The 24,136-nt window shown below is 41.7% G+C and overlaps 1 protein-coding gene across 1 annotated transcript; it reads right to left on the reverse strand.

Moving 5' to 3' along the window:
- Positions 1-433: 433 nt before the first annotated feature.
- Positions 434-23,607, reverse strand: LOC124407895 (fringe glycosyltransferase). The gene is made up of 9 exons (XM_046884483.1): positions 22,966-23,607; positions 21,950-22,177; positions 18,972-19,020; positions 17,621-17,723; positions 8,987-9,149; positions 3,011-3,096; positions 1,116-1,281; positions 919-1,004; positions 434-834 (listed from the first exon to the last, which is right to left on the reverse strand). Exons 1-9 carry the CDS (start codon positions 23,179-23,181, stop codon positions 777-779), a joined length of 1,155 nt encoding a protein of 384 aa, XP_046740439.1. The 5' UTR covers positions 23,182-23,607; the 3' UTR covers positions 434-776.
- Between the last annotated feature and the right edge of the window lie 529 nt (positions 23,608-24,136).

Below are 24,136 nucleotides of genomic sequence, written 5' to 3' on the forward strand. Positions count from 1 at the left end.
TGCACACGATTGCATCACAGCGAAAGAAATCAAAAATGAAAGAAAATAAAGAATTGCTAGATAGTACTGTCGCTTAATTCATAAAATTCACATTACAATGAAGAGAGGTATCGTTAAATAATTTCTAGGAGGACTAGTTTATACATACCTATATTACGATAACATAACAAGTTAGGTATATAACGTATACTTGGGGAAATTATGATACAAAAGATACGCGACCTCGCGAAACTACGATTTTACTATTTTAGAGATTTACATTCGTATTTTTAATTATAATATATATATATATATATATATATAAATTCCTTTTTTATTTACACACCTCGCTATTCGTATAACCATGCATGTAATGCAGATCTTTCTATATATATATTTCAAGACATATATATATATATATATATATATATATATATATATATACACATGTATGTATGTACAATATGATGCGGGTGCTGATGAAAATAGTACGGAGAATCGCGACGATTGGAACAATTAGTACTCTTCGTATTTTAATTGAGGTTCAATCAACGCAGAGATAAAAACTTCCATTGAGCGCAAAATGTATGGATAATTCCATCGCCGACACGTGCATTCAAATTTGAATTGACGTTACGTTAGTAAAAAGGAAAGAATGAAAAAAACCTTTGGTACCGTGTTACCCGTAACACGATATCGGGGGTTGGTTGTATTAACGATTCCCTTTTCTTTACACCCGTCGCATAGTTTTAGAAGATTCTGTCTGCCCGAAGTTCTCACGCGTTCGACGACGATCATCATCTTCGGGGACAATATGAGACATATGGAAAGAGATGACAATGGATGGATTTGAATCTGAAAAAGAATTTCGAAACATTAATCCACCATTAAGCTTAAAAATTTTCAGATCAAATACAAACAAGCGATCGGTATACTGACCTCTTTGGATCGTATTTAAGATCAAATCCGTCTATCTTGACGACGTTCCACTCATCCTTTGCATTCTTCGAGTAGCTGAACGATATCTAAGTAAAGATTCACAGAATATAATGAAATGACGGGTAAATTATTGGTGCGCAAATGCAGCACGACACCAACATAAAAGTGAATAAATATTTTACGTTCACGTTTTATACCTGATCGTGGAACGTCTCCTTGTGAAGGAATTTCATTGGCTCCAAGTGGGAGTGAAACTGCTCGACAACGGTCAGGGGCTTTTTGAGTAGGTGCTCTATTATGTATCCCATTGTCACGTCATCCGGCAGCCTGATCTTGTCGCCAATACTGATGAATTTTCCACCGCTGAAAAGAGATTATACGTAAAAAACGACTTCAGAGAAGGACGAACGGGACTCTGCGAAGTCAGGAATTAATTACCGATGATCGACAAACTGTAGATATATTAAATATATCATCACGAATCTGACATTATCGTCAATTCGCGAAGGATATTAATGTCCACATCTTTCGGAAGCATCTCAAATGTAAAGTTATAAAAGATAATGGACCACCTGCAGAGCTTTTCCCCAATTAATGTTTACAGTGGTACAGTGGAACGCTAGTCGAATTTTATTTTAACAAAAACGATGCCGATTTATAGATATAAAGCGTATTGTTCTATATATGTATATGCATGTGAACCGTATGCGATCAAACGAGCATTCAGCCATAGTTTCGTTGGCGTTCCCACCGCGCCTTGCGTATCGCTTGTATTTCGTGGTAAGATTTTCACGGTTCTAATTAAGGACATATATAATGTTAGATGTGTGTAAAGGTAAAGAAGCGCTCCGCGCGCCGCTCTGTGTATCGGTATGTAATTAGCATTTTGTTGACTCTCGACTGCGGCGAGACTTCGGTCGGTATCCGTTTGTCCGTTTGCCCGTTAGTCCGAAGTCACTCATTAGGGAATAACTTTGGCGGATTCTCAATACACCCGGTCCTTTCCCTCCGAACCCCCGGGATCGGGGATCGGGGATCGAGGATCCAGGATCAAGACTGAAGACTGGTCGCGGGGGCCGGAGGATCGAGAGCGGCGTCACACGGCGGTACGTGGGCTGATTTTAATTGGGAAGATTAGACTGAAATCGCGATGCCTGCCCGGCCGGCGCGTCGGTCTCGGTCGTCTTCGTCTTCGTCGTCGTCGTCGTCGTCGGCACGTCCGCGGGTATATAAAGCCTCGTTAAAATACCTCTTGGACGAAATCGAAATTTCGGTCAGAAGATTGTTAAAGAGACGCGCGGTTTTTCTAAATCCCTGAACCCCTCCCGTTACCGCTTGAATTCCGCAAAGTGATCCGCGGGCACCGCGTCACATTCTTTGCCAATAATAAGGACGACTCTCGTGAAAGTACGAGGTTGTGAAAAATCGCGGCATTTCCTATACATGATACAAACCCAATGTCCTCTAAAAAAACACTGTTTTCCAAAAAAGTAATAAATAAATAAATAACCGTCATCGACAATCGGTGATGCAAAAGAGAAAGGAAAGGACCGGGAGTAGGTACCTACTCCTGCAGGCAACTGCTGTACGGTTATTGTAACTTGACATATAAGACGTTGCGCGACGGGAGGCATATACGAGTTCGTTGGTCGCAGGATAATTACAACCGCGTATATATTATAATAATAGGTCTACACAGAGACACACGCATGCACACACACTAAAGCACTGTATAACAACGTGAAAGAGAACAGGGAGTATATCCTGGGGTCGGTTAATGACTCTGCGATAATCTCTTAGACGTTGCATACGTACGTATATCCAGTACCTACGCGTACCTCGTGCCTACGAGCATAACATCCCGGTGTTGCAAGTTTACGAGGTAGCCAGGCCGTGCAATCGCAAGGCACCTTAGTTCCTTCAGGATCTCGGGTTAGGCATAAGACGGTTTAAAAAGAAGCAGGAACGGAGGCAGAAAATGAGGGAGAAGGAAAAGAGAGGTTGCATGAAGGAAGGGTAAAAACTTATGTGTATTAAACACGTTATTTACGGTTCTAAACGATCGGTAAGTTTATATATTATACGAGCTCACCTGGCCACCGGCATCATCTTCAGCGCCAAGGCTCGGCTGAGGCAGAATCCGGCGCCTCCTGTAGCAAACCAAAACCTTATCTTGAGCTGCAACAAAGAAAATCAGAAACTTAGAGCCACGTCGTCCTGCACAAAGTACGACAAATTGTATAATATATAACATATATTAGGTGCATGTATGATCTGAATTTTTCCCCTGAGCGTACATCATCAAAAGCGTCGAAATTCGATGCGTCGGTCCAGATAGGAAAGGCCGTTAATCATCCGAATTCAAGTGTATCGTATCGAGGTAAAAGATCGGTTGAGCAACCCGACGTGTAGCGGCAGGATTTCCTTATCGACGGCTTATCGGAAGCTACAAATACATCGTCGGGAGTAAATACTGTCGGTTAATATTTATCGGGTAACAACTAGGCGATGAATCATATCCCGACTCCGAACTACAAGCCCAACGGACCACCGGCTCGACCTGGAGAGAGTGACACTGGGTAATAAATTTGAAAACGGTAGAAGGAAGTGGATGTATAAAATACCGCCGAGTGGTTGGGACGGTTGTCTGCGCTGGATGAAGAGGAATGCGAGATATTCTCAGATTCGAAGATTCTAAGATTCGAAGATTCTCCGCGGATAGAATACGCCGGGGTGAGAGCGTATCCGCAGTTGACTGAGACTCGTGTTAACCCTGTTAGGCGCGGCATTTTCTCCCCCCAAAGAAGGACGATATCCTGCCTCTGTACAGGATGTTGAACGTGAAACAAGAAATACCATCTTATTATACCGAATTCTTATTAGCATGTAGGAATGTAAAGGCTCCGAAGACTGTTTCGAGGTAGGTAAAAGAGAAGTTATACCGCAACCCACGATTGAGGATCTGAGTGACGGTCCATCACCATTGCCGAGTATAACGTGTATCAAGTCCATCTCCTCTTCCGATTAGTCTTAATACCCTCCCCGATATGAAGGATGCGTCCCGTTCCCTGTGTGTAGATAGGACAACGTGAGCTGGTTCCAAGCTCCAAGAACCATACCCATGGATCACCTTATTTCATATGCTCGGATTTTCTTATAGATATTATATACAGAGTGAATTACACTTGAAATTATCTATCGTTCTATGAATTCGTGTTAAAAAAAATCCTGCTAATCGATAAGACTCGGTACGTAGGATTCTTCGAATGGAGAAGCAATTCGAATCGAAAATATATATATACCTATATATATATGACATACGCATTAACCATCGAGACACCGCAGACGCAGAGAGCACAAGAGCTAGTAATAAATGAGAATGAAAATAGGAAAGTGATACCTGGTTGATCATCGTGAGTAGCGACCAATCATGGCGGATAGTTAATTAGATATTCGACGTGTATATATTATAATCTACATAGCTACTGCCGTGGGTATTATACATATACTTATATATATATATATATGCCTATAGTATATGCATATCGTCGAGTTGTATATATACGTAAATATATATGTATACCTACACAACACCCGGCTTTGGGACTTAGGAATGCAATTAGTCGTAGAGGCGGTCACAATCTGGTATCCCCATCGATACATGGGAGGTAGTCAGTCTCTGACCGCTCTTCGTTACCGAGAGGCAGAATTAGGGAGGGGGGGAGGTGCAGCAGCAGCAGCATAGATCGGGCCAATTGCAGGAGGATATGAGATCCGAGCGGCGCGATTACGCGTCGTAAATACGCACAACGATAATTAAAATTACTGACTGATTGCTCCCCCTCGACCCTCCTCCCCCCCATGCCTTTTTCTAACCATCGAACACCCGCCTCCCTCCTTCTACCTCTTCCACAGGATCCCCTGCAGCATCTGCGTCGGTGAGGCCCGAGGGACAGGTGCTACCTGATCCTCTGGCGGACCCACGTGGACGCCGGAAGCAGGCCAACCTGTTTCTGCTGCTTCGCATCTCCCGCCCAACGGTCTTTTACTTATAACGTAAAGGTATCGTGTCCATATCCTGATGATACTACAGGTATACCACCTACGTAGTGAAATGACGTTCGTCGTCGAGATATCTTTCTTTGCTTCTGTGTTTCACGTAGAAGAGGAACTTGGTATAGAAGGATAACGACGATGATGTGTATACCGGGAATAAACGACCTCGATCGGAATTTTACGCACGTAGAAACGCGTCGCGCGTGCGCGCGTGAGCCAGCTGTTAATCTCCTACCAACGATCAGCGATTCTGGGATCACTGAATCCTCCAAGGCTTGTTTCATAGACGGTAGGATATATTACGAGAACCAGCAACGAAGGTGCTTCAAGGTTCAGTGGAGCAATCACCTCGTGTTAACACTGAATAATGGAATAACCTACAGAATGACTCGCGTCTTGAACTGCTCTGGTCAATGGTTGTCAAAGGTTGATATCATTCGTCAATTTCTTTAATATACCATAAAATTTTCCATCATCATCATCATCATCATCGTCCTCGTCGTTATTCTGAAAGTCGATACAGATCCATCCAACAGGTATATCCAACCAATGGACTACGGCACTCATAGAATCGTGAGCTCAGCCAGACCGACTCATTCGAAATTTCACGCCCCGATTGTGTCGACCCAGTTTAATCGCTAAATTAATTAGCTTGTTCAGCTGCTGTGACAGCATTATCAAATTTCGATAACTTCTTCTTTGCCACTTTGCGTAGCGTCGAAAAGAAACGCGTTTCAAAAACAACAGGTAGATGCATTTCATTATAGTAGCTGGCCGACCAAAGTTGTTTTACACTTCGTCCCCCCCGGGGATAAGAGTCCTGCTATCATCTTAAGCCTCCGCACACATACGCATCCTTGCACAACTCTCTACGTATGCAGTATAATAATACACAACTAGATTTTAAATGGCTGCAGGTCGATTGGAGTTGGCGTCTAAAGTCGTTGAAGCCGGTTTCCAAAAGACAATATATATGTATAGGTGCGTATGCACAAGTGGCCAGAGGTAACCCTCTTCTACATATGCCCATACCAAATTCAAAAAAACATTTACCTTCAGCGAAGCGTAATAAAATGAAGAATATTTGCCAGTCCTAATAAAGTATCGGTCACGTATTTGCATAATTAAATGTAAACACAAGTGTAAAATGAACGCGGTTGTAAGTAACATGGAGTATGTGCTCGGAAACTGAAGCGAAAATTGTTATAATTATTATTTTCCGTTTTGTTTCAGAAAAGTATTAAAAGTTTTATGGATTTGCCTATAGACGTGTATCCGTAGGTACTTCAAGATGAAAACCGACATTACCCCACATCCTATATACCAAAGTAGTCGAGTAGATTATGGATAAGCATAATTTAAAACAGTTAAGACGAGGAAACGGTTAACAAAGGCGGTTCATAATGCGGGATTTAATTTAGAGTATAAACTCGAGTAGAGCGAGATACTTGGAGCGTGAAATTCGAAAAACAATGGGTAACTGTCCGAGGCGGAGCCGACTCTCGCCGTCTGGCACACAGGCAAACAGGCACACAGTGTTCCTCGTTACATCGGTTCCCTTTTCCTTCGCCTATTAACGAATGCCTCTCTGACTTCCCCTCCATGAATACTTTCCAAGAAATTATAATGCACGTAATTACACGTAAAGATATTTTATTCGCCAATTTCCTAGCATCTCTATCGATAGTATACAATGTGTAACATTATACTGCATATATATATATATATATGTATATAATATTATGTACGATCTCAAATCCTGTTTAGATGTATATGTATATCAAATGAATAAAAATAACTGCCGAATGAATGTAATATCTGCTGTCCGTTGTTCTCCTCCTCCTCCTTTTTCTTCTTCTTCTACTTCTCCTATTCATCCACCTCCAAAGTTTCATGTCTGACAGGTTAAATTATACACCTCTGGCTACACACATTACACGTAGTACGTATCTTAAATTATCATCTATCCATCCATCTATCTGTCTGTCTGTCCGTCCGTCTTTCCGCTCTTCTATCTGTCCATCTACATCTTCGGAACGTGTACAAGTGTATATAGATATATTACACTACGGTTTCATTATAGTATGAACATCGCTGTATTATGGAAAAGACTAAAGGCCTTTCACCCAGGGCGTGGCGCCTTCTCCGGTATCCTTCTTACTACCATTCTCTGTCTCTAGTTTTCTATCTTTCTCTCTTCACCGACGTCTGGTTGCAAAGCGTGCAAAAAAGGAACTGAACGCCAACGAATTCAAAGCCAATCCACTTACGGCACGAATCAATATCAACGAAACGATGATCTCGTCATCTATTGTAGTATAACAGACCGGGCTAATTCGCTCGCCTTGGTGGCATCGGCGAAAAAAAAAATATCGCAAGCCTATCAAAAATATTGCATCCTTGCATAGGTAGATGGTTTAAGTTCAGGACGCAACGCCTTTGGACTGAATGAATCGACGAATTTGGCGCACCTCGTGCCTAAAGAACTGCTGCGTTTTTCACGGTTTGGGATTTGCATCTTTTTATTTTATTATAAATGATCCTGTCAACTGTATAACGTACCTATAACCGCATCGAATCGTCAACGTCTCGCATCACGATCTGCTATTTCTTCTTCTTTCTATTCAGTGTTTGTTTAATAGTTAATTGAGAGGAGAGCGAGTTTTTGCTTATATATACACCGTTCTGTACCCAAGTCATTCTATCGGGATTCACGAATAAATTTCTCAATTTCACGATTGTATTCTACGGTATAAGTTATATAATAATAAGATTTTAACGTCTTCATAACGTAAACTCGGTGCTTTTCAAAGGTGAACGAATATTACCACTTCGAAACAGCAATACATATATATATACAAGTTTAAAAAAAATCGTTAAACACGACATTATGCAGCTTAATAAATGATTAAAAAATTATCTACTAAATTGAAACATCCTTCTACAAAGAAACTAAGGGCTGAGAATAAAAATCTGAATAAATGAAGGAGCAATTTTTTCGTCATTTCGAGTCAATTTATGACCACCCAACATGATCTTCCATTTAACGACCACCCCAATACCTACATATAGTCAGCAGGGTAAAGTAATCTCTCAGGTCGACTGTAAGCCGAAGCAAACGCGCGAAGCGTGTCCACGGCGTACGACCCGGTGTATGTCGCCTCGAGGCACGGAGATTACCGCGTCTGGTTATTATTTGAAAAAAAAATATGCACGCCAATTATAAGGATGTACAGGATATACCTGTAACTACTATAAATGCACCGTCCAGGAAACAAGTGCTTTTCTTGCCAAGTACTCGAACCACATTACACCATATAGTTGAAAAATAAACAATGTTTATTACTCGCTATACCTAATTTACATAGGTATAGCAATTTCGTACAGAAGTCTATAATCATGAATCCTTATCCGAGAATTTTCCGCCTAGACTTCACAACCGAGCACCCCTGGAGTCGATTTTTAATTCTCCCTATTTCCTAACTTCCTTCCTCTCAATTCTCTGCGTCATGGATAACAACAATATCCGTATACATGTTGCCATGTAGAGATTGTACGCAAGTTATACTACCACAGAGTATATATATATATATATATACGATATCCCGAGGCTGTGGCCTAGAACACGGTTTTGCGTGGCGTTGAAATAAATGAGTTAGGTATAATAATAATAATAATAATAATAATATCGGCCGTCGGACAAGCAGCAGCAGCAGCAGCAACAGGAACCACACCCACCAAGAGGTCAACCCCTGGTCACCAGAGCTGCGAGACGATGGAGTAGCGGCGGTGTGTATTATGTATAGATATACATTATATGTATGCGATCCAGACGGCACGATCCATGATCCACGCCTCGATCCATGATCCCCGCTGCCTTTCACCCACCCGATTTACACGACGCATATAATCAGAACGATTATAACTCGTACGAAAAGATCGATCATTGTCACGTGTTCAATACGATATTGATGAATTCCGTGACAATTTGATTGAATTTTTGAAAACTCACCGATTTTTTCGACGGTGGATTTCCCTCTCTGTTCACTATCTCGAGGGGCGCTCGTATCGATGGTTTGCCAAGGTACCAATCCTCCCGCGGGTCGTAATCGTCCAACAGTTTGACCAGTCGCGGTACGTTCACATAGTTGTCGTCGTCGAAGTGACAAAACCACCTGAGAACCATGAAAGAGAACGGAAAAAAAAATAGGAAATTAGTACAAAACGAGAAAAGGTAAGAAAAAGTATGAAATACCAGACGTGACACAGGAGCAATTGCACGAGTTGATTACCTGTACATGTATATATACAAAATTATAAGGGGACTCGGAAGGGTCACGATCCACACCATAAAATAATGAAACTTCTACCGATAATACTCATTAGACGTAGAGCATTCGCTGCAGACACCTAGTCTAGAGTCATAGATATACATCCGCTTCGACTATAGGTGACCATAGTACACCTGCCTGGCCTGCGATCCGGGCAACTCGGTTGTCGTAGGCTAGTAGAAGAGTGAAAAAAAAAGAAGAAGGAAAGCATGGCCACCGCTAATTAGAAGACCGCCGAGGATCGAGGGGCAGCGGAATGAGCAGGTACCGCCATACGAATCCATATGGGAGTTAGAATACTTTGCATAAGAGAGAGAGGAACACGATCATCATTCGAACAACAACACGTTTCCCCTCTTAGCGAGGCTTTGCCTTTAAGGTGCTTATAAAGACCCGTTGTACACCTCGAAAACGCGGGGAAGAAAAACTCTTATACCGCTCAAGCGATCAGAGCGAAACTTGGGCAGTTAATGCCTTATTTTGGCAAAAAATGGAGAGTCTTTTCACTTTTTCAAAATTTTGAAAAAAATTTTACAGATTGATTACCACTCACAGAAATTGGCCAAATTTTCACAGTTGCACTGAATTGGATCGAACTATCCGCTATGATGCCACTCGGTGGTAATGAAACACACATTTTGAGCCCAGTCCCATGAGATTTGATGGTGAAATGACGAAATGGCAGCCGATCTGGTTTTCGATTACGAAGAACACCGAAATCTCATTTTGGCGACATTTGTTACCGACATTACGCGCATGCCGGTAATGTATGCGCGTAATGTCGGTAAAAAATTACCAGCATGCATGAAAGGTCGGTAACAAATGTCGCCAAAATGAGATTTCGGTGTTCTTCGTAATCGAAAACCAGATCGGCTGCCATTTCGTCATTTCACCATCAAATCTCATGGGACTGGGCTCAAAATGTGTGTTTCATCACCGCCGAGTGGCATCATACCGTATAGTTGGATCCATTCAGTGCAACTGTGAAAATTTGGCCAATTTCTGTGGGTGGTAACCAATCTGTAAATTTTTTTTCAAAATTTTGAAAAAGTAAAAAGACGCTCCACTTCTTGCCAAAATAAGGCATTAATTGCTCAAGTTTCACTCTGATCGCTTGAGCGGTATACGAGTTTTGCTTCCCCGCGTTTTCCAGGCGTACAACGCTTCTTTATAAGCACCTTAATACGCGTTAATCGAAGAGGAGGGCGTACTCGAGCAGGATTAGGGTCGGCGGAAGAAGAGCGATGTAGGTACCATTCCACCTTGGCTGTATCCAGATACTTGGTAGCATCTCCAGAGGCTGGTTTCCAAGGGCGTGGTTCGACAACGCGTCATCCTCGATGTACGTGACAGCACCGCGTGGGAATTATACTGTCGTTTAATTGTTGTGTAAACGTTTAAACCCTAGCGGTATGAATCGCTTGTCGGGGCATGGGTGCAGGTATACATGCAGTACGTGTATGTACACACATCGTACATCTCCGGACGTATACGTTATGCGTAGACCGGATGTTGACCTTTTCACCGTGAGGGATAAAGAGTTAACTACCTTATACCACGCATCGCGGTCTCTTCTGCACCTCTCGGAGTCCATAACCTTCCCCTTATGTGCATACACACCCTCCCTAACCTCGGCATATCCAAAGAGGCTTACGCACTCCGGCGTCTCTTCTATCTACAGGTACTGTAAACAAGGATCGGTCTGCACACATTGCATCCGTTTAATACCGCGCACCGTTCAATCGCGGTGTATAATTATGTGGGTGTAGGTGTGTGGTGTGTATGCACACATCGTCTTCGACGTAGGTGCGATACTTTAGGGCGTTAACGTATTGAGGCACGACTGCTGGATCAGCGCTAATTCCAAGCCAAACAAATTCGACTTACCAGCTATTCGTTATCCGTTCACCGGAGCTATTATGCCATCGTTCATACATGTGCGCAGGATGTATGCATGCCCGTTGGTATAATACCAGATTTTAATTATATTTAGAGCGCGCTTGATCTCCTTGCGCATTGCGCAACAAAACTTCGTGTTGTTATATCCCGTCGGCGATCGTGTTAAAATGCAATTACAGTAGATCACGTATAGATGATATCGCGAATGGAATATAGCACGAAATCAAGGATACGGATTGACTTTATGATATAGATACTGCCGCACCTTGTAACGTAAAAATTATCCCTGTATTTTACACAGGTCAATAGAAACTGAATTTTTTTTTTTTTTTTCTTTTCATTCGAGTCTACATTGAAATAAAGAAATTATTTTTCCACATATCGAATAATAACCAAAATCCTTATTTATTACTTATAAAGTTTGCTTTAGTCTTTTTTACATTGATAAATAACATCAGATTAAAGTTCGTTCTTGTAGTTAAATCAGATCAATATATTTCGGAGTTTCGACTACAAAAGCAAACTTTAACGGATAAAACTGTTTTTTCTCTTACTACTTGCGTGAAAAAAATCAAAGATTTAACATCTATGAACCAGACTCAAAATTCTTGCTAACCCACGGTATATTATAAATTATCACTCTCAACCTGCAATTTCCAGGCAGACTAAAAAAAATGTTTCAAAAATTAATTTCATAATTTGCGAAAAAACTATATCTAAAAACAACGAGCCACGTGCTTCTGAAAAATTCCATTATAATACCGTTGACCACCGCGTGGCAGAAATTAAATCTGATGAATGCAGCGTGTGTTCTCGCCTCTCGCGTTTACGTATACCTATAATATAACAACGCGTACCACCACCTATACCACCATCTGGCCAAGTTCAGGCTGCCGGAGAGACCCGTGCCGAGTTTCTTCTTTGTTGTTCGTTATTTGAGCAGTCTATCAAGTTATCGTGTATAGTGCAAGGTATACATATACCGCCATAAGCAATCGGACCGGATGTACCAATAAGCACCGCAGCGAGAGTCAACGAGTTACTTCCGGGGCTCGTCGTTGCCCAGCTTATGTATACGAACGTCCATGTATTCATTTACATGTATAGATACTATATACGAAATAGGCTCGCCTAGTTTATCAGCGCTGCGTTTATCGCGAAAAAAATTTTCCTCCCAGAAAATGAAATTCCCTTCCATTCGAAACCAATATCCAAATCCTTCGGATAAAATCGCAAAATCGAATGAAACAAGGAGGTACTTATTACAAGTAGGTAGTTCCTACTTACACGCGTTCTCGAGTTTGCGGTTAACCGGGTCTGGTGCAGGAATAACAACCGCATACCCGATACCCGCAGAGTGCGCGACGTCGCGTACCTATAACCGATATCCACCATACATACAACTGCAGGTATGGTTCCAGGTAGGTGTATACCTCTTATACACGTGGACCGGTGAAGGAGAGAGATTTGCATGGCACGCATGAAGAGCATTAAAACGCGTCATCCGGTCGGCGAGTCGCGATATCAGGTGCAAACCAGTTTGAGAACCCGCTGGCTCCTTAAGCCCGGCTCTTCAAAGGTGTACGGCAGGCATCGAGGGTATATAACACATACACTACACAGGTATAAGGGCAGAGCTTCGGACTACGTGCAGGTGTTCGCCAAGGAGTATGAATGTATGAATGTATGAATGTATGAATGTATGTATGTATGTACCTACGTATTCCGATCAACGCAACGGCGGCGCGAGGTCGCAGTCCTGCTGGTCGACACCCTCATCAGCAGACACATTACACATGTATGTATGTATGTATGTACAAGATATATAGGTATTCGCGATCGATCCATCAATTATTCCGTTCGCGCCCAATGATTTATTTATATATGTATGTGTATACCTGCCACGTCCGTGAAAAACTTGAAAGAGGGACTCATCGTCATGGTCCTATATATATATATATGTTCTGGAATATGATCGTTATTACACGCGTTATTTGGAGAAAAAAAAGGCATGGTTCATTGGAAGTTCGTTCACGAGGCTGTGCAACGAATGAAGGAAGGAAGGAAGGTAGGTATGTAGGTACGTACCTACGGATTATATAAGGTACACGATTACCGTTTCTCCACCGTTATACCGTGACCCGTATATGCAGCAGCGATTCGGCTCGAGTATAAGATATTCCTTTTATATGTAGGTAAGATATACACACAATGAAAGCTCGTTTTCCATTGTCCAGGTCGATTCTATAATCTATCTCGAGAGCTGCTGGACCAGTATTATAGGTATACCCATACGTATGGCGTTGAAAGTATAACTTGTAGTATACGACCCTGTTATTTATGCTATGGTATGTGTATAGTGTATGCCTATGTTTATATACGATATTGCAATACACGTTGGACGACGTTCGTTATCGCGAGAGGAAACCTGATATTGAACCGTGTCAATATAATATTCGTATATATATATATATATATATATATATATATAAGGTGCGGATATTTCAACACGACGCAGTTGCAAATCTTATCTTAACCTCCGAACGACGTACGCTCGAAATTTACCCTGACTGATAAAGAGAAATACCCCGAAAGGTAAACGAAATATACAGACGGTACAGGATATGGTAACATGACGCAGCTGTATAGCATAAGCTTGGATGTATGAGATATAATATGAATATGATATGATACGATAAACGAAAAGAATCGATTCGATTATGCAAAGTGATATGTTTTAGCCATTCGTAGAAAGATCTGTTGGAAAGCAGTTCGGACACGTTGCTTGTTAATAAAATTTCGTCATAATCGCATAATATGTATATAAACCATTGCGATTTTAACCGATAAATGACTATAAACGCGAGGTAAATTGACGATAAATTCTCTCGCGTGTATAAAAACACTTGGAATCTCACATCGTTGATGATAGTGGATACCGGTGTTGCGCCTACCGTATAAAACACGAGTTTGAATAAGAATTCAAGTATCGTGCCAAGGCTAGTTGGTTGGCAGGTCTCGAAGCGCGGAGAGCAACATTATAATACAACGTTGAAGAGCGAGCGACGGTCACATTGCCGTTTAAATTATTATCAAACGATTGGCAATTTAATAGATCCGTCGGCGTTCAATTACTTTCATTCCCCATTACACTGCGCATACGTGTATATATATATATATATGTGTGTGTGTGTGTGTGTGTGTGTATACCAAATGAGGGCTCCTAAGAGAAGGGGTCAACGACGCAATGACTGGGATCGGTAGACGAGAGGGGGACAGACAATTTTCTCCTATAGTGATCGCCCTCCTCCTCCTCCTGAGGAAGTGCACCAGTAGTAGTACATTTAACATCACAGACTCGCGAGTACGTATACCTCTACACGCATTTTAAACGCTGTACGACGCGTCTAATTCATCGTCCTCGTTGTCATTGCACAAACTATGCTCTGAAGGGTACCAGAAACGAATAGGATTACAAGGGGAGGAGAGAAGAAGACTGTAAGCGAAGTAGGGAAAGCAGATACACTGCGGACCCGCATAGATCCTCTACACGCGACACTCACACATACGTACATACAATATACATTCATACATGCATGCATGAACGATGTGTTGTACGCATACGTGGGACAGTATTTTTCAGGAATACCTGCCCGAGGTGTGTGCATGAAAAACCCGCAGGTTATACAGTAGGACCTCGACATTAAAACCTTCATTTTGCTGTCAGATTCCGCGTACGTCATGGAGGGGGGATTGGAAAAGGTAGACGTCGTATGCACTCAAGTTCCGATAACATTCAACGACGAATTTCTGAAAAGTAAATGAAACCTTTGTATCATAGTGTACTTCCACTGAGAGAAAAGTTCTACCTAGTCATAAGCAAACATTATTATAGGCATAAGGTTATGTCCAAAAAACGATAATTTCAGTCGAAACCGAATCTGGTACATTTGAGATAGTAAAATGGATCGAGATCATAATTGTAAACTATTTCACATATCAAAACTTTAATTGATGATAGAAATGCATGTAAAAATATGATCACCACGAGAATCACACGACAAAGATCGAGGTTCTACTGTAACCACCAGCCGCATACCTTCGTACAACAACTCGTGTGTATGTACGTTTCGTATATACAGACGGCACGACATCGGAGAAGCATTGCACCCCGTCCCGGAATGAAGATTGAATCGTTTGCCCGGCAGCTGGTCGCTGTTGGTCCCGGGTCTGAGGTGAAGGGAAGAAGCGCAGGAGGAAGGAAAGAGGCGAGCCGAGGAGGCGACGAGCCGCTGCATCGAGGAAACACGTGTCCGGGGCGCCGCCGTCGCGTACCTTTTTTCCTTTTTCGTTATTACAAGATACCGGACCCCCGAGGTCCGGGCCCAGGATCCCCTGCGGTACAAGTACGGGTCTAGACTCGAGTCGAGGGTCGGCGGCTACCACGTATATACATCGGCGGGATAAAAAGCTGTAAGAACAATTTCAGTTTCGACAATCCGACACTTTCCCAGTGCCAATCTCTAACAACAATGTCTGATGCTAAATTTCCGAATTAATCATAAATATTGTTGTGGATAAATATGAGTTTACAGCGGCCAATTTTGATTTTTTAAATTCTTTACGGTAATATAATAATAATAATAATAATAATAATAATAATAATAATAATAATAATAATAATAATATCCAAGAATAACAAGAGCATAACGTCGCAAAGAAGAAGAAGAAGAAGAAGCATAATATTGATCCATTAGCATTGTTTTTCTTACACATCGCGCTGCGCGATGAAAGTTGCACCGAGAATGAAAAAACAATATTTTCACACTGCCGGAATATGATTAAGCCTATGCAGCGTGCTTGCCTGGAACCGAAAAAGACTGAAAACTCACCGCTAAATAAACACTGCGCAAAGATCAACCCGCAATATAAATATTTCTCGTCCCATAAACGTACGATATTTATACATATATAATAAATAAATAACAAGAAAAAGTAGAATAACTTGGAATAAAAAAAAAAAACTGTATTCTAAATGATATGATTTATTTTCAGATTAATATACGTAGTATAATAATCCCCTGATTTATACGATCAATTGCAGAATTCCGATAATTTTTATGTAATCACTGTAACACTCGACGAGACTTTTGTAAATAGTATAATAATAATAATAATATCCCGTTAAAAATATATAAAAACCTCTTTCAATGTCAGACAAATATTGCGGGTGTCCGATATTCCGCAGTCGGCAAGGTAACTCTATACTCTACAGGAACGAAGAATGGGAAAAAAGGTATATATACACACATATACTTATAATGGGTTGCATGTAGGAAAGAGACGCGGAGAAATTGTAAAAGATTTACGGATGAGCAGGTAGCTGGACGCCGATGGGTATAGCCGTCGGACTACAGTATAGCGAAGAGTGTTGTTATATGGTTACTGTCCTAAAACCCAATGATGCACCTGCGGTACACGTTTTATACCCCATAACACAAAACGGCCTGGAATATTGGAAGTAAGAGATACACGCGCGTCGAGTTGGAATCAAGAGAGGAGAGGAGAGGAGAAAGGATGACAATGACGATGACGATGGAGCTTGTTGATATGTCCGTCAATAACATCCGCGATTTCACACGTTATTGCTGCACATATCATCGTGTAACATTGCAACATTACAATTACATGTTTTTCAAAGATAAATTAATATTTCAAAATTTAAGGAGAGATCAACCTGTCGCTGCCTCAAACCCTACGGGATCGTCAAGGTTTCACACAACATACACAATTACACACACGTGTGTAAGGTACAACAGCGGAATCGTGGAAAACGAGATGACCGAAGCTAACTCAGAGTTAACGTTAATTAACCGTCTAATTCTTAATTAACGACCCTGTTCCACAACTCGAGCCTCCAGTTTTTTTCTATCTCTGTCTCTCTTGCTGATTCTCTCTTCCCCTTCACCCTTCGGTCCCCCCCTCGTCATTCACGGTGGGAGCGTGTACACCGTACATTTTTTACCCATCGGAGACACCAGAGGACAGGGGTATAGTAATATAAAAAGAAAACGAACAATATGCCGAAAAGCTAAAAACGAGAAACAAAACTACAGTATATACTCGAGGAGACCTTTTTCGTCGCTTTGAGTTTTTCTTTATTGCCGTAAAAGTAGACTAAATATTTCGTCAAACAATCTACTACGTCGGGAGGGTCGCTGCTCGAGAGTCGAGAAGGGTCGGACCCTATCTGGGTACACAGAGGCCTCTGGCCTGTCCCTAAACATGCAGGGCCTTATTTTTTCTCTCTCTATATATACGAACTTAGTCTGCCATCTATATAGCTCAAGAGGAGCGACGACGACGACGATGATGATGATGATTGAACATTTATAAATTGAGAAAAATATACTCACTTCTTCCCGCTCTCCAAAAACTTGTCAAACTCCACGGACATTTTGCAGCATAGAGCCTTCCTGTTGTGCGACGATGAACAGTTGGTGTTGATCATGTGGCCATCTAAAATCAGGAGAAAATATCTATACATCATATCATCATAAGCAATATTTACGCGAAACATTATACGTATAGGATACGCGAGAGAAAAGAGTTCAAAATGCTACGCTGTGGCTGTGGCGGAGTTTTTATCAACGATTTCATGGCTCCGAGTCTCCTCTCGCTGCTCGTTTCTCCTCCCGTATACATAAATATATATAACCAAATTTTTTTCACACTTGGTCGTCGCATGCTGTAGGCTCGTTCCTTGTTGTTACATATAAGTATAATACACACGATAATTCCAGGAGCGATAATAGAGCCTGAGAGCTTCTTAGTTGGTCTCGTTCTCGTGTTATTCAAAAGCTGAATGTCGCAAGAGTGCGAGTTTTATTATAAATATACATAAACATTAATGTAAGGCAGACTGCAGTCTCGTTGCTAATGCTGCAACGAATGAAACTTGATACTGCGGTAGTAATAAGTCCCAATGTTCATAAATGCAATGAACATTGAACAAAGGCTAGAATCTTGCACAGCTCGGTTTCAACTAGGTGCAGCAGATAATACGTATGTATTAGGGTGGTCGTTAAAGGGAAGATCATGTTGGATGGTCATAAACCGGTAGCAAATGTCGAAAAAATCGTTCTCAAATTTTTTCAGATTTGTATTCTGAGCCCTTAGTCTCTCTGTAGATCGAATATTAATTCCACATTATTAGTCTTGTGTGTTTTAATTTAAACTATTATTTGTCAATCATTTTTCAAGCAACATAACGTCGTCCTTTACATTTTTGTTTCTCAAAAATCGGTTGAATTTCAAAGTGTCGTTATTTTTTCGGTTGTATAGAGACTGAGAGCACGAAATAAAAATCAGAGAAAATTAGAGATTAATTTTTTTTTTATATTCAAAACCGATCTACGATTATCCAACATTGAAATTCGAAAAAAAAGAAACTATTCAACAACAACCCCAGTATGTACAAGATGATGAATGCAGGTGTCTCCGCCATTGCAGCTTCGTCATAACCACCCAAGCGTATACATACCGTGCACGACAAGTGGAATATACATGTATATGTATACAATGTTTCCGCTTCTGGCGCGGAGTTATTCGTAGTGTCGCCTCAAGGAGCGATGAACTTTTTTTTTCTATTAACTTTTTTTTATTTTCTATTTTTTGTTTTCTTTTTTGCAGCCATCAACCCCAACGTACACACATATACATAATGTGAATATTATAACATGTAAGAAAATTTAATCCTATACTTACTTGTTTTCGTTTGGAAGACGGCGTCGTCCTTGTCGGTGAAGAACCAGGTCTGAAACATTCGAAGAAGAAAAAAATAGGATACATTAATTCTCGTTATAAAACACATTTCATGGTGTTTTTCATTGCATATATACATATCTATGTGTGTGTGTGTGTGTGTGTGCGTATGTACATACGTGTGTAGGTGTTGAGGAGAATTATGCGGCGAGTCAGCTCTTATGGCGAATGAGCACGAACACACGAGTTTACGAGCTGTATGTAATACTTTATACAGACCGACTGAGTATTATTACTATTACTATTATTATTATTATCATCATACTTATTGCGAATCGTCAGCATTCGTGGAATATGAAAACTAATCCTCCTGCAACGAATCTAACGAAGTTAATGCCTGACTGGTGCCTAACGAGCCATGCCTAATGAAATAAGATGAAAAAAATAAAATAATGTAAATGGATGACATGAATGATTATAACGAAAGTACGAAAGACGTCGTTCTGACGTCAGCGTTCCTGCCTGCTATGCGCGGTTTATTATCATCGCGTGTCGGGTTACATATTGGTACAATTAAATTACAATAGCGAATACCGCGAATTATGTTAATTAATATTTTGAAACCAGAAATTGAGGCGATTAACTTGTGCAATAAATTTGACGAGCCTAAAATAAGTCAATAATTGTTTTTTCTCGATGAAATCGAGAATAGCTTATTTTTTTCAACATTTTATTTCATCCCTTTGAGTTACGCATTATTGTGCTGACTAAACTTTTAAAACAAGATATATATGTAGTATTCTATGGTTTTTGGGGTCTTTAATTGTGAATCTGAAATCAGGTTTCAAAAATTCAACATGGCAGAGCCAATATGGCGGATAAAAATTTCAAATTTGATCGAATATAATAATTTACATTATATCGCAACGATTACTCTCGAATACTGAAAACGTATTAGTGTACTATCAGAAATAGCTAAAAAGCGCAAACAAAAATATTGAAAAGTTCTCTAAATATACAAAAAATGGATATAAAATAGGTGGGACTCATAGGGTCAATAACAAATGTAGATAGGCTATTTATAAGGTACACTATAAGAAGCCTTTCTAGCCATGAATTCTTCCAAACATATAGAGGCGTTATTGTTCGATCGCGGTGCATCACGGGTTTAATTGGTAAACGATTATGAACCTTGTGCTGGGATAAAAAATCATATCTATAAGGGTATAATTGGCCAATTAAATACCGTGTCCGTTCGCCTAGTCACGCGCGACGGTTAAAGGCGCGTATGTATACCTGTATAATCGACGCAGGGTCGAAAAATTAATGGGTACCCCGTGTATAGGAATATCCCGCATCATTCGACGTAATAATCGAGGAAAATCAGCCGTCAGAAAGGAAGAGAGGATCTTCTGCATTCGCGAAACAGAATTAGGTGTTTTCCCTAATAGTGTTTCCCGAACACCGTGGACATATTTAGTGAAATTTGAAATAATGAAAATAACAATCAGCGCTTGACGCTCTGATGATTAAAAAAGATTATAATTCCACGTGAAAATGGTACGAGTAAAATACTTCTAATAACGAGAGACGATTTTAGAGTGAAAAACGATAATTGTACGTATAGGTATGTAATACGTACATTTATATGCAACTCGAGTGGTGTATAAATACGAATGTAAATAAGCACGCACCGGCATGACATCAAGGCGTGTTGCGGAGAGATGGAGATCGTTAAAAGTTTCCTTGGCCGTTCGGCCCGCAACGCGAGAAGAGAGTTCGAGCTGCGCGTTCGTTTTAATGCTCTCCGTCAATGGAGCGGATTATTAAAAGGGAAGCATTAGCGTCGACGCACGACGGACGACGCACTAATAGTAGAAACAACACGCAACCCCGGGGCTGGGTGTGCATCCCTCTCACCTGTCTCCAATTTGAAATCGAAACCCGGGCACGGCACGGCGCCTGCCGAAGCCGAGGAGATCCGTCGGTCAGATACCCAGATACATAATGCGGTGTTCCGAAGGCTCCTCACGAGCGCTCTCCAGATCGTAAGAATACCATTTTTATTGCCCCCGAAATCACGTGATATATACGCAGCCGCGTTTTAAGTTGCTCGGTTAATTGATCGAGAGATCCTCATCTCGAAACGCGACGCCTGGTCCAATCCTCATCGGCTGTAGTGCGACACCTTTCGGATCAGGTTATAGGATAACACACCGATGCTCGAGTAATCGTAAGCAACTGCAGAATGACCAGGATCTAGAACGGTTTTTGCATTTTTAGCTTATTAGCGAAAATCATTATACACAGCTTTACGTTGTACATACAATTATGTGCATATTGTATGCAGAGTAAAGCGTCTGGAACATACGAAAATCTATTTTAAAGGTCACAGTGTAAAATTGCAAGTATAAAGAATCGTCAGAATGATTGACAATTAGTAATTCAAACTATAGAATCGTTAAAATTCTTAAATTTTTACCGCCGACATCTGAAAAAGTTATCGCTTTTTCTACAATTTCGCCGCAGTTTCACCGAATCCCAAATTCTATTACATAGGTATACGTAAGTGTTATGATCGACCTCTAAATAATCGTTCAACTCCATCCTGCGAAGACGACGCAACGAAGAACGTGCGTAGAACATTACGATATACCAATCTACCTCGCTACTTATTTATACCTCGGGGATATCTACCTTACAGTACGTAACTTAGGTTCCATAAGCCTTTACGCGTCGGCGATCTTTTCTGCGCGGACTTTAACTTTCCGCTGCTGTTATGCAGCGGTAGGGTCGCGCGAGGTTCCTTTTCGGGGTTAAAGGTCGTCTCGTGAGATCTTCCCACGAGGAAGAAGCTGCCGAGCACCAAAAGACGCTGTAACTAAGTACCTAGGTAGACATACCTAACCGTCGCTGAGCTGCGGTAGAAAAGCAAAAATCGACGTGTGTTTTCTGATCCCCTTTAAAATCGGAATACTGACCTGATTTTTTGCAAGCTGGAACCACGTAGTGAGTATTGCTGGCAGCCGGGAATAATGATAGTGTCGAGTCGTCTTGACGCTGATGAAGACGTCGGTGAGGTCGGTCCCGGAAGGGGCGACGGTCGCTGTCGCAAACGGCGGCGTTACTGGTGCGACCTCGACACCGATATCCGGGTCCTCCGGGTTCCCCGGGACCCCAACAACGGCCTCAGGGTGATCCTCCAGCCACTGAAGTACACCAAGTGCAACAAGACACAATTAGATCAATTGTCAAATCATGGTATTTCTGCGCGATATCAGTAACAATTTAGTTTTCTCTATTCTCTATTCTCTCTTTTTTTTTTTACAAATTCTCTGCAAGGCAAATGGTTGATATTAGAGCGGACAGGCGACTGAGTTATACGTATACAATCTACGTCCTATAATGCAAGGCCTGCTCCGTTGCACGTGCAACATCAGGTCTGGCGGCCTTTTCTCTCTTTCTCTCTCTCTCTCTCTCTCTCTCTCTTGCCTGTGGGCATTTCATTCTCTTTCTTTAATGCATTCTCTTTCTCCCTTTATCTCTTACTTAAACCGGAGTTAAGGGATAACGCACATGTGTTGCCTCAGCCGCCCGCGCGTCGCTCTCGCAATCAGGGCCGCATCCAGATCTTTACATCTCCGTAGTAAAGCACAGATCCAATATTTAACGATAGTATTACGAGTTCGTACGAAATTAAAGTTAGTAACGTTATCGTATAGAGAACTCTTATCTTCTTCTAATTATTACAATGGCTTTGAAGGAACGAAGATTTGAAAATATGAGTGTGTTTTGTTTTATTCACGAAGTAACGGTTTTTCCTCGGTATGAATCGTTACGATAACGTTATTAACTTCAGAATGGTGAATTCGGAGCGTTGAGACGAGGGGATGGAATTGGAACGAAACACCTGAACATCGACATTGGAAAAACGAACATCGAGGGATGGCGGGAAACGCGTTCTTGTCATGTTACAAATGTATGCGGCGATATTCACCTGTCGGGGGGCAACCGCCTGGTACAACAGAACGGTGGCGTACGCGGTTGCGAGAATTAATCCAAGCACCTGCAGGCCTCGCCTCATTCGCAAGCCGCGGGTCATCCTGGGGACTGGCACCGAGTCGGCGGTTGCCTCCGGCAACTTTCCTTCCTCCCTGCAGCGGCGAGCAACAACAGCAGCAGCACTCGACTCATAACACGCGGCGGGGCACATCCGCACAATTCCACAGAGCGACTCTCTGTACACGCACGCTTTACATCGCTGCAGGTCGGTCGCGTGCACTCCGCAGTCGATTTTAGGGGCTGTTTCCGAACGAATTCAGCCGTGTCAACGTCTCGAAGAGAGTCATTATATGTAGTTCGAGGTTTTCCCCGTTACCGAGAGAACACGCACGTATTAATTGCGCTGTTTTTTTTTATCCATCTCGCTCGGCATTTCGTACCGTCGCGAGGCACGCGACAAACCGTCAACGTGCCCATCCACCTCACAACGATGCGCCAAATCGCCCCGCGAATTATATTTGACAACTGTGTTGGCTCCGTGGGTTAGAAGTAAAACTTGACACAACACACGCGACACTAAATGAAAAACATTAAACTGCGAATTGATGCTGGAAGCAGACACAATTACGTCCGACGCGGCGCACGGCGAACCACCGACTGAACGGACTCCGGCGGCCCCCGTGAACCACCAGGCTGTAAACATCGGCACGCCGACGAAACGGAGGGGCGGTTGTATACACGACACGTACACATAGTTCTAGTTCTCTCGCATCTCGTAGCGCAGGTAGCCACGGGGCACGTCGTGCGCACCCGGTAACGCGGGCGAATAACGAGGACAGTAGAGAACCGCCTATTTTTCCAATTAAAAGACGATAAGGAGCACCGCACGGTTTCAGGGGACGGAGACGGAGGCGTTCGATCAGATTAGGAAACGGGAGTTTTCATTAAATTTATGTACCTATCTAGTTGTCGAATAATTTCTGTTGAAGTTTTCTAAATCACTTGCAGGAATGTAGGTTTATCGATATATATACTGTATATCGAACTAAAATGAGATCGTTTTAGTTGATTTATGATGCTAGCTGCTAGTAAAATTTATTTCGACTATCAACTTTCTCTCTTTTTGTTAGTAGAAAGTTTATGCATCACTCCATTTGTACGGAGAT

The sequence above is a fragment of the Diprion similis genome, chromosome 7 (assembly GCF_021155765.1).
Source record: "Diprion similis isolate iyDipSimi1 chromosome 7, iyDipSimi1.1, whole genome shotgun sequence".
Taxonomy (NCBI): domain Eukaryota; kingdom Metazoa; phylum Arthropoda; class Insecta; order Hymenoptera; family Diprionidae; genus Diprion; species Diprion similis.